The sequence below is a fragment of the Pseudophryne corroboree genome, chromosome 3, assembly GCF_028390025.1.
Source record: "Pseudophryne corroboree isolate aPseCor3 chromosome 3, aPseCor3.hap2, whole genome shotgun sequence".
Taxonomy (NCBI): domain Eukaryota; kingdom Metazoa; phylum Chordata; class Amphibia; order Anura; family Myobatrachidae; genus Pseudophryne; species Pseudophryne corroboree.
In genome coordinates this window covers 323,922,275-323,934,814 of record NC_086446.1, presented here as the reverse complement: position 1 = coordinate 323,934,814, position 12,540 = coordinate 323,922,275, and the positions used below count along the sequence as shown (strand labels likewise).

At 41.8% G+C, this 12,540-nt stretch overlaps 1 protein-coding gene across 2 annotated transcripts in view; it reads right to left on the bottom strand.

Annotated features, from left to right (window-relative positions):
- Positions 1 to 6,119: 6,119 nt before the first annotated feature.
- The window catches only part of SLC13A3 (solute carrier family 13 member 3), a 48,982-nt gene continuing 42,561 nt past the window's right edge, over positions 6,120 to 12,540 (bottom strand). For both annotated transcript variants that reach the window (XM_063963519.1, XM_063963520.1), the window contains 3 exons: positions 9,043 to 9,204; positions 8,665 to 8,802; positions 6,120 to 6,865 (listed from right to left, as the gene is read on the bottom strand). In XM_063963519.1, the coding sequence (XP_063819589.1) occupies positions 6,692 to 6,865; positions 8,665 to 8,802; positions 9,043 to 9,204 (474 nt within the window). In that variant the 3' untranslated portion in view covers positions 6,120 to 6,691. The remainder of the gene's footprint in view (positions 6,866 to 8,664; positions 8,803 to 9,042; positions 9,205 to 12,540) is intronic.

Genomic DNA, 12,540 nt, shown 5'->3' with positions numbered 1-12,540 from the left:
ACACAAGGTGCCCGTCGCAGATCCTTGTAAGAGGCTAGGCCTCTTCCCTCCACCTAAACAGCTGCAACATGCCTCCATTTTCACAAATGGAGGCTGTCCCCATCCCCAAATGACATAAGACTTTCAAACAATAACAGTCTAATGCACATCAGAATGCAGCTCCGTCCACATGTAAATTAGCCCCACTAATAATAAAATAAAAGCAAACAATTTTAAAAACATAATAAACAACTATTTCATATTACATTTATTTCAGAGTACATCAAAACAAATAGTTTGTCCAAGCTTGTGATTCTGTAATAAAGAATAACTTGTTATATTGTGCAATAGACCTGGTATGGCAGCCTAGATCAGAACAAAGGTTCACAGCTCCTTATGCAACAAAAGATCACGGATAAAGTTTTGATGTAATGGTGCTCATATGAGGTTACATAAATTCTCCTTTAAAATAGCATTTAAAAACACAACCTTTTTAAGGAATCCAAAAGTCCAATGATGAATCTAAGTTGTGAAACCTTTTCTTATGTTGTAAATATGCTCTGCTAGGTGAGTTTTGAAACTGCGACTGGTTTTCCCAACATAAATAAGGTCGCAGTCGCATTGCAGAGAATATACAACGTTTTTAGAGCGACAAGTTGCCCACTGCTGCCTAGTACCCAGTTGGGGGAACCTTTTTATGCTTTTATTATAAGCGCTTTTTTATATGTGTAATGTGAGTTTAATGGAACATTAATTTTTATCCATATTGCCATCTGGTGTTGCACTATGGGGGTCATTCCGAGTTGGAGATATCTGTGATAAATAGATAGCATAGTCATTTAAACTTGCCATTATCCTGCTATTATTCTTACTGATCCTGGTGTGTTTGCAGGATCTATGGCTTACTGAGTAGGACCCTAAGAAACTGCTAATGAAGTAAACATAGTCTTTTTAATCAATACATTTTATTTCAAGTTTTAACCATTAATACAATTTGATATTAAAATTTACCAAGATACAGCCTAGTTGCATAAATCTACTGTACATACATTGCTTTCCATTTTACATACATACACTTATAAATACAATGAAAATAACCAGGAACGTGCTGTTTGCTACAGATTAGAATATCTGTATAAATACCTTTCCCTAAGCATAATTTTTTTCTTCATAAAATGCAATAGTGCATTGAGAGTAAAGCTGGGCATACACTATACAATTAGCTGGCAGACCATCTGTCCAATCTGGCTGGTTGGAATAAACATCTGGTAATATAGGAGAGCAAATGTAAATTGACCATTTGCTCACAAACACTGGAAAACAGAGGAATATGGTAGTTCAAACAAATTGGATACATTACCAGATTTTCATTTGAACCAACCAGATTGAACAGATGTGTATGCCCAGCTTCACTGTAGTGTATTGTCCATGACTTATTCAATATTCTGAGACAGAATTTGTTTTGACAAACAAAATATATCTGTTATTTTAATTTATCTGATTTGTCCTTTGCCTAAAATGGAAGTCATTTGATAGGAATGTAGTTTGGATCCTGGCACTCGGATCCCACCAGTCAGAATGCTGGCACTGGAATCCCGACACCTGTCAGTACAGTGACGCTGGCATCCTGACATGCATCTAAACGTATGTATCCTAGAAAGGTTAGGGTTAGGCAGCGGGGGGAGGGTTAGGCTTAGGCTGTGGGGGGTAGGGTTAGGTTTAGGCTGCGGGGGGGGGTTAGGTTTAGGCTGTGGGGGGGGTTAGGTTTAGGCAGTGGGGGGAGGGTTAGGTTTAGGCTGTGGGGGGAGTGTTAGGTTTAGGCTGTGGGAAGAGGAGGTTAGGGTTAGGCAGCAGGGGGAGGGTTAGGTTTAGGCTGTGGGGGGAAGGGTTAGGTTTAGGCTGCGGGGGGAAGGGTTAGGTTTAGGCTGTGGGGGAAGGGTTAGGTTTAGTCTGCAGGAAGGGAGAGTGAGGCTGCCAGGAAGGGAGGTTAGGGTATTAGGCTGAAAGCACCCAGGGTTAGGTTTAGGCTGCGAGAAGGGAGCGTTAGGGTGAGGGAGGGGATTAGGCTTAGCTGCCTCCTGCACCCATGATGGCATTTCACACAGTCAGGATGCTATGATCCTATACCCAACCCATTTGATTTCATATAAACCAACTCTAACAATAGAATTATACATTTGTTACTCAAAGCACCACATCTCAAAGACAAATAGGTTTAAAATGTATAATTTTCAAATATATATACAACTAAACATTCCAATGGTGTCAATAGAATTGAGCTATATGACTATCAAAATAATTACATTTCATAACACTTTAGAAATTGTATAATAATAACATTGGCATTATGACAGGTACTGTATATATCAACCTCTGCCTCAAATGTTTATATTTGGAATAAGATGTGAGGTCTTGTAGGATATATGCAATCATTTGGAAAAGTATAGAGAATGCAAGGAGGACATGACCTGAGCTAGAGTGTAGAGATGTGGAGTCCATCAGCTCCAAGAAACATGAAGGCAGTGCTGCATCAGGAGGTCCTATGCACAGTACTGCTTTTATGGAAGATGGGATCTTCTAGTCACATTCCTCCATGACCTGGCCATACCTCCCCCACTTAGGAAAACAGATGATATTATGCCACTTTATACTCCCCAGAATGATGTTCTGCAGGGTATAATCAGAATGATCTGGGTTTTCGCTTTAATAACAATGCTAGGTCAGTAAGGATTCTCACCCCTACTTTGGTGACAGAACGCATCTCCTGATGCCCACTGTCCAGTTCTATTACTGACACGTTCCCAGATAGCATGCTGCATGCTCCTTACTTCTAACTCTTCAGGGCCAATGTCACTTCCATACTCACTGGCAGACCCCTACCTCCCTGTGATACTGTATGTATCTGAGTAAATTAAAGCAGCTAGACCCAGCCCAGCACTAGACACGGGATGCTTGTTTCCCTCTGATTGTCAAGAATCCAGGCACCACTGAACAGAGCAAATGATGCTCGATGTAATGAATAATGAAAACGGTTTTGGATTAGTCATCTGGGTAGCAGACTGGCCCCCTAGAGGGTTGTTAGGCTGAGCAGGGTGGTGCCTCCCTGCCCTTAACCAGCCCCCCAGGTGAGGGCCACCCTGGCCCTGCTTGTTACTGCTAAAGGTGGCACAACCAGTTTTTAGGATTAGGGGGGCAATTCATTAAGGTGATGTAGGTGTTGGATAACTTTTTTCCTTATCAATTAAAAACTGTATTCTGTCTTTACTCAGGTTGTCGTTGCGTTATATTTGGTTTCGTTTCAAGATCTAAAACAAGAAAGTATGACAGGAATGCAAAAAGAGAAGAATCCAGGAAGGGGGCAAACACTTTTCCACAGCCACTGCACATTGTTTCTTCAGAATTGCACACTGCAGTTTGCATGTTTAGAGCTTCAAGAGATTTTCTACATACATCTAGCGTACAAAGTAACTCTGCCTTGGTAGTGCTCCTCTTGTCAGCAATCTAAGATTCATAATGTTTATTCAATATATTCCCAAAATGGCAGCATCCAGTAGCTTGAAATTAGACATTTTAAATATACAGAGATCTCAGTTTGACTATAAACCAACGTCTTTAATCATACAGTATGTTTGATTGCACACTTACTAGGAAATTGTTACAACTTGCTGTAAAACATTATTTTTTCTTTACAATTTGACTAACAAAAGTTAGATTACAATAATTTATTATTCTACAACAGGGGTGTCAAAGACAAGGCCCGCGGGCCAAATCCGGCCCGCCAGACCTCGTCTGATGGCCCGCGGTGCCGCCGCCATGAAACCCCCTTCTCCCGAGTGCCCAGCTCGGGGGGGGGCGGGGTTTCGCGGAATGACGCGATTGCGTCGTGACGTCACGGCGCAAACGCGTCATTCAACGAAACCCCGTCGGAGGAGGGAGAAGGGAGCCGCGCAGACGAGGAGGGAGAGGCGGCTGAAGAGCGGCGAGAACCGCTTCAAATGTAAGTCAGCCCCTCTCCCTTCCTCTCTTTCTCTCTCTCCCCCTCCTTCCACCACCTGCCGCAATGTGTAAAATGGGGACCTGTACCTGCCGCTATGTGTAAAATGGGGACCTGTGCCTGTCACAATGTGTAAAATGGGGACCTGTGCCTGCCACAATGTGTAAAATGGGGACCTGTACCTGCCGCTATGTGTAAAATGGGGACCTGTGCCTGCCACAATGTGTAAAATGGGGACCTGTGCCTGCCACAATGTGTAAAATGGGGACCTGTACCTGCCGCTATGTGTAAAATGGGGACCTGTGCCTGCCACAATGTGTAAAATGGGGACCTGTGCCTGCCACAATGTGTAAAATGGGGACCTGTACCTGCCGCTATGTGTAAAATGGGGACCTGTGCCTGCCACAATGTGTAAAATGGGGACCTGTGCCTGCCACAATGTGTAAAATGGGGACCTGTGCCTGCCACAATGTGTAAAATGGGGACCTGTACCTGCCGCTATGTGTAAAATGGGGACCTGTGCCTGCCACAATGTGTAAAATGGGGACCTGTGCCTGCCACAATGTGTAAAATGGGGACCTGTACCTGCCGCTATGTGTAAAATGGGGACCTGTGCCTGCCACAATGTGTAAAATGGGGACCTGTGCCTGCCACAATGTGTAAAATGGGGACCTGTGCCTGCCACAATGTGTAAAATGGGGACCTGTGCACTATAAAAGGGGGCACATGGCTGGGCACTATAAAAGGGGGCACATGGCTGGGCACTTTAAAAGGGGGCAGATGGCTGGGCACATATAAGGCAGGTGGAGCGGTAAATTTTGGATAGACCTACAGATACAACCGGCCCTTTGATGGGGACCAAACTGCTGATGCGGCCCCCGATGAATTTGAGTTTGACACCCCTGTTCTACAATATCTATTCACAATATAGTATATTTACCTTGGACAAAGTATGACAAGGAACAACACATCAAAAAAATGAGATACTGTAACCAAGACAGTCTAGATTTCAAGTTTGCTTTGTAGTCTCATAAAATGAATACCATCCAATCAGTAGGCAGAATTATAAATTATCTTATTTACAAGTCTACAATAATACTGTACATGCATGAAGCACAGCAATCATAAATGTAAAAAAATAAATGAAACCTTTTCATGTGAGGACTCCCTACCAGCTAAAAATGAGCATCATATGAAATCAGATCCCTTATTCAGAACTGAAGGGATACAACAGGGCTTCCATAAAGAAGGAAATACAAATATTCCTGTACTTGACAAATGCCTTATACTTTATGTTTATTTTAATAAATGGAGCAATGTGTATAGATGTGCTTTAACTCACTGCAGCCAGTCAGATTTTAGTGCAGGGAAGAAAATTAAAGTATTCATCTTATTGGCTGCCAAGAGTGAGAGGAAATTGTACACACATCTATCTCTTTGTTATTAGACATTGTTATGACTCTACATTGGGAACACAGATCCCAAGTCTCAAGCTTTGTGCCTCAGCGTACATTTAACTTTGTTTTCACTTTATAAATACTTATTATGCAAAATGTACTTAAAATAGTCTTACACCCAATACTATTGTAGCTAGAAGAGACATAAAGTCATTATAATCACTTGCATACTTTATCATAAGAGCAGTAATCATTTGGTGATACAATAGGCACGTGAAAGCCTAGAAAATACCATTGTAATGTTAACTGACTCAACATTATTAATGTTTGGAATTATTTTACCCTAAATTCCTTAATTTATTTAAAGAACCTAGACAAATTTTGTTGAAGCTTTTCCTACAGTAAGTATGAGAATGTTAATGCTCTATAATGGAGATGCTGGAACAAGCCGTGTATCGTTTCTTGAACCAGTTCCTCAAATCGGTACAGAAATTTGGCAAAAATTCTCCTTGATTTAAAAATTTCAACCTAAATTCGAGAAAATGAAATCATTTCAACGATTTCCGAGCCTGCTCGATGAAGTTAGAGCTCATTCACATGTGTTTTGAACATGTTTAAGTGTTTGAGTCCAATTTAATACAATTCGAATTAAAGAAATATTAAAATACCTTTTAGTTATTTATAAATTTTATCTAAAGAGAGTTTAAAATATGTCAAAACATTTTTTATACAATAAAAAAACAGGAACTGCAAACAAAAACAGGCAAAAGCGAACTTCAGATGGAATGCGGTCAGCATTCCGATGCACTGGATGCATTCTGGTACTTAGTGGGAGGGGGACTTACCATTGAGATGTATGTTTAGTGCTTAAAGGTGCTCTGGATGATACAGATGCCTGGTAATGCCATATAATATTTGTGTCTGATATCACATGCCCTGGAATGACATAGAACACTAATTCTGAAGGCTCCGTAGAAATAGGTCATGAGGACCCAGCCTTATGTTCACCAGTGACAAGACTATGCACCAAGTTGCATACAGTATGTGGCGTTGCACTACTTATAGCATACCTGAGGTATATGAGACTGCAGATATATACAGCAATATATTATTATTCTCTGAAACAAATGATGCCGTAGGAGTGACACAGTTGCGTAACAATTAAAAAGCTTATTAAACAGTCTTTGAAAGTGTCTCAGTGATAGCTATAAAACAGCCATTTTACTTTTATATTAGTAAAATGGCCATTTAATCAGATCATGTCCTTTCTTAACATCAGCCAGCTTTTGTGACCATGCTGGTAGAAGCTATGGTGCCAGGTTTATCCCCCTGTGGTCATGTTGTATGTGCTGGTGGCAAGAACAGTGATATTGTTTGAATGGCCGATGACCCAGTCTGGAAAGGTATTCAGCTGAAATATACTAATGGCCCAGGTGTTCATGGCCAGACTAAGCAGGAGGACACCCATCAGATTCATCAGCAGACCAGTCTTTGCCTAGGAATAGAAACAAACATAATACAATGTGTTACGCTCATTTGTAAGTGGACACATGTTCGATCTGAGCACATAGAAAAAATGCATGTAAACAAACATGTCCATATGGTCAGTCTGCTCAATCTCAAAATGCGTCCTACTTAAACATAGCAGTATTCACCAAATGTACATGATGTATACAGGTCTATATTCTTATCCCCACAAATAGAGTAGATGTGACTTGACAAAATAGGCCCCATAGTCTGTGTGGAACCTGATGTGGTATAGGCTGAGCTAGTACACGCTAAAATCCATCAGATCATCAGAATGCTCACAGCAGCAAAGATAAATTCAGTTTATTATGAATATGATGATCATGTGGAGCTGTGATTATGTCAGTGACGGCAGGGCTCATGTATCATCATTATGTGAGGAGGAAAATGGAGACAAGCAGAAAGCCACAGACTTAGAGGAGGAGGAAATAAGGTGTGATGTGAGGCTCCTGGTAATCATACAGTATGCTACTGCAGTGAGGGGGCAAATGTACAAATATCTCTACAGCCACTTTGTCGGGTTTACATTTTGTAACATTCCTCAATATTAACTGTAGAAAATAAACTAGTTCCTCAAATGTATTTTGTGAAGTCTTGTGTAAGTCTTCTAATTTTAGAAATGCAACATTTTTACTCAATTCCAGAAATAACATTCCTTGTAATCATCATATTTCCAAATGCAACTAACCCTGAGGACACTGCTAGGACTAAGATTTCTGAATGGTGTCAATTTAAGGCCCCCATGCATCTAGTCGCCATTTCCCCGACTTCCCAACCGGACTGGAACTGCCAATCCGCAGCCATCGATGACCTGCGATCCGTTGGGGAAATTTTTCATACTACAAATCCCGAATTTGCTGGTCTGGACTGGGAATAATTTTTCTTAAAACTTGTTTAATATCGCTACAGATCAGGATGATTTGGGATGGGGTTTTTTTGCCTCACATTTATCTATGGAAGTTTTCGTCCCCTCGCCAGTAGCCTAATTGTGCTGGCAAGGAGTTTAAGCAATATGCAATCTGGATAAGATCTGAAAAACCTCTCAGGTCCTGCATTAGAGCAGACACTTCAGTATATATAGTAAGCTATGGGAACGCTGTGTATTTATAATGTTACATAATGTGCAGTGCTCATAGGCCTCTGGGTCCAGCGGGTTCCACACAACACACATTGTACCTAGAGCATACTTTACACTGCTAGTGGCACTAGGTCTCCTCTGCATCTGGTGCCATCTTTCCAGGCAAAGAGTTTTCTGTCTTCTGAGCTTGTACCTTACTCCCAAATATCATTGGCAAGATGGCGCCAGTCACAGTAGGGTGGGGTGCTATATGGAGGAGTAGATCTCTGGGGAATTAATACACTCCTGGAGGGACTGCAAAAGAAATCAGTGATTTATCTGCTGTATCTTCTTAAATAGGAGGAAGCAGTGGTAACTTCATTCTCCAGCAAAAAAGGTTGTTTTCAAACAGATCTCTTGCACTAAGTATTGGGATGATAATTATGGCGGTTATGAAATCAAGCATATGGTGGTGCCGCCTCATATCTGCATACAACTCAGACATTTTTTTGTGCAATGTGGTTGAAATTGTGTCCGACTTCTGTTCAGCTCTGCATTGGGCCCCACCATTCCTTCTCTGTGTTTGGATGTAACTTTATATGAGAATATAGGTCTTGTACAGTCCCGTAGCCTAGCAATTCCATACACTTGGCCTGCCCCCATCCCGAGCACATGTGCTGTCATGTGAAGGTTATCATTTTGGTACCTACCATGTCTTTCACCATCAAATCTCCAGTAGAAAATGCTATAGAGTTTGGAGGAGTGGACACCGGTAACATGAACGCATATGAGCAGCCAACGGTACCAGGAATCATTAAATACAGTGGGTTCACCCTGAGACGGATAGCCTGAAAGGCAGAGTGGGACAACTTTTATTCTACAGTCAATGTAAATATCCATAACACAGTACAGGGGGAAGGTGTGTGGGGGGTCGTCCATCCCCTGTAGCGAGTGGTGTATATCTTGTTTGATGGATTTGCCATAGAGAATATAGGATATCATTGCCCAATTATGGAGCTCTCAGAAAGATATCAATCTCCTTTCCTTATTTCATAGTTACTTTTAAGGAGATTTAGCCTCCTTCTTACCAGCTCAGATAAAACAGGAAGGAACACAATGATGGTGGCTGTGTTACTAGCGAACTCTGTGAAGGAGGCAATCAGTACAGTAATGAGGAAGACAGCAAGTGCTGGTGGGATACCCTCCAGGGGCTGTAAACGGCTTCCTATCCATGTGGATAAACCAGACACCTGGAAGAAGATAAATAAAGACATTGTGATGCCTGGTAGAAGACTTTGTTACATCTGAACAAATCATTTGTCAAGATTATGAGGTCTACGTACTAAGCCTTAGATAGAGATAAGTGGACTGGAACAAGATAAAGTATCAGCCAATCAACTCCTGTCATTTTTGAAACATAGCCTGTAACATGGCAGCTAGGAGCTGATTGGCTGATGCTTTATCTCCCTCTACATTATATCTCTCTCTAAGGCATAGTACATAGACCCCTATGCTGTCTGCACTAAGGTACTCCCATCTTGGAGCAGAGTGGTGCCATATGTAACATTTGTTTATAACATATAAAGCAGCCCTGCTAAGAAAAACTGAGCAAAGATTTTGTTACAAGTGAGAGGAATGCACACACAGCACTGTAATAGGATGGCACTGCGTCCCGTGCTGGCCACGTCCCCTGACCAAACAATGTCATGACATCACACCCATGGGGCTGGATACCAGTGCTGGGAAGTACAGCACTGAGAGTAGTGCCCTAACTAAACACTTAGGTGCCCTGTGACAGAAAGAGAATTGGTGCCCTCCTCTCCCCCATATTAGAAACAGGGTCGTAACTTTGTGGGGAAGGATCGTGGCCACAGCATAGTATTTATTTATTTATAGTTTCTTGTATAGCCCAGCATATTCTGTTGTGCTTTACAATTGGAGACAACAGTGGTAACACAAACTGAGTAATAACAGACAGACATAGCAGTAGGAAGGCTTCTGCTCGCAAGTTTACAATCTATAAGGAATTAGGAAGAATACACAAGGGTAGGCACTATCAATAGGGTAACTAGTTAAAATACTGCTAGTCGGCAGTCACAATGCTGACGCCGGAATCCCGACTAGCAGTGAAATGTAAATGTAAGCGAGTAATCAGTGCAGATAAAAGACGCAGATCTTGTGCAGAGCGGAAAGGTTGAGTTGGGAGATATTTTGAAATAAGCGAAGAGGTGTAATTTAGTTAATAGCTTTATTTTGTATTGAATAAGGTAGAATATGGGCAACCAATGGAGGGACTGACAGAGCGGATCTGCAGACAATGAACGTCTTGCTACTAGGAAGATTAGCCTTGCAGCTGCATTCAAAATGGATTGTAGTGGCGAGAGTCTTTTCTTGGTAAGACCGGTAGGGAGACTTTTGCAATAATCAATGCGGGAGATAATGAGAGCATGGATTACAGTTTTTGCTGTGTCTTGTGTAAGATATGGTTGTATTTTGGATATGTTTCTTAGATGTATGTAAAATGATTTTGAGACAGATTGAATGTGGGGAACAAAGGACAGTTCAGAATCAAGAATGACACCTAGGCAGCGAGCTTCACATTACACCAAACAGTAGTGTCTCTTACTCACTTTATACCGCACAGTAGTGTCCCTTATTCACATTACACTGCACAGTAGTGTCCCTTATTCACATTACACTGCACAGCAGAGTCCCTTATACACGTTACACCTGACTACAAAGTAGTGTCCATTATCCACATTACACCATTCACCCGACAGCAGAGTCCCTTATACACATTGCGCAAAAGTAGAGCCCCTCTACCTCATTACTTCTCATCATTCTTCCTCCTCATTCCTCATCATTCCTCCTACTCATCATCACTGCTCCTTATTAATCATCATTCCTACTCCTCCTCCTCATTCCTTCATCTCATACATCTCCAGTCTTGATTAGAAGTATCCTATATGAGCTCCACAAAGCCATGCTGTGACATATTTTGTTTGTAACAGGATTCTACCACTGTGCTGTGAGTTATGCAGTTATCTATCAGGAACACATCATTTACAAGAGGTATTAATACTTATACACAAAGAACAGATAACTATAGTTTGTAGAAGTATGAGTACAGATACAGTACATGCAATATTAGACTTAGCAGACGTTGTGAAACTAGAAGTCGTAGCACGCCCTGGCAGACATTCGTTAGAAGGACATGCTGGAAAGTATAATTAGTGCAGTTGCAGAACCATACACATACTATTACATTGTGACTGTATCAGGAAATACCACTTATATTATGGCTCAGGTCGCGCACAGGCATCGGGGCTGAGTAGAATGATGGCAACAAATAGAAGAACTTAGAATCTTTTGGGAATAGTACTAAAAGAACCGGTATCTGTGTCCCTTGGCAACCATTACATGACGGATGTTCCGGCTGCTGTAGTTATGGTAATAGCAGTTGACTGGAACGCACAGCGGCTACTGGTTGGTCAGGATGTTTTGCTGTTGCCCAGTAATGATTTTGAAGTTGGAGTAGCACCGGAATGTGAATGTTTAGCGTGTGCAGCGGAATGACTGGCATGCTGTGTGTGACCAGGGGGATATACTAACTATACTATAGAGGGGATGCCTAGTGTATGTGTGTGCTGTGTGCCAACAGCATGGTAGAGCAGCAGTTACATTTAAGCCATCCAGTAGCTGTCACACACTGGGTCCTGCAATGCATCAGGCTGCCTTACTCCTGTGTATAGTAGAAGCTGAAGTACAGTTTATGGTTTAAATCTCCACTTCTAGTCATCCCACCACTAGTTGTCCGGTGAACACCCGCACCACCCGTAGTTTCACCTATGATAATGGGTGGATGTAGCTGTTTGCGCTCACAGGGCAAATGCACTCTGTTCCAAGCACCGTCCACACCACACTAGTTATGGCCCTGACTGGGAGTCTGTACAGGCTGCAGTGCGCATGTCTGGAGCAACCAAAGGACTCTCCAAGTGGCTCTGCAGCAGCAATACTGGCTGCAGGATGCTGTTACAGACACCCTGCTAGCTAGAAGTATGGGCCATGAGACAGTGACAGTACCGCCCCCAAAGCCCTGCGCTCTGTGCTACAGCACTGCTCGCACAATACTAGTTACGGCCTTGTGCATACACTTCAGATTAAGATAATCTCACAGGTGCTACAAATATGAAATAAACCAGCAACTGTATGGAGGTGTGGTATGTCTCCTATTTTATCCTTCAGAGATGTGCAAATTTAACAATCAAAAATAAACTAAAGAGAACAGCACTTTGGTGGTATAAAAAGTATAACTGACTTTCTGTGTATAAAATATATGACAAATTTTAATATAATATATTGAAACTTTAGACAATAATAAAAGCTATACAGTAGATAAAAAAAAAGTATTTTGGGGTAATTCCAAGTTGATCGCAGCAGGATTTTTGATAGCAACTGGGCAAAACCATGTGCAGTGCAGGGGAGGCAGATATAACATGTGCAGAGAGAGTTAGATTTGGGTGTGGTGTGTTCAATCTGCAATCTAATTTGCAGTGTAAAAATAAAGCAGCCAGTATTTACCCTGC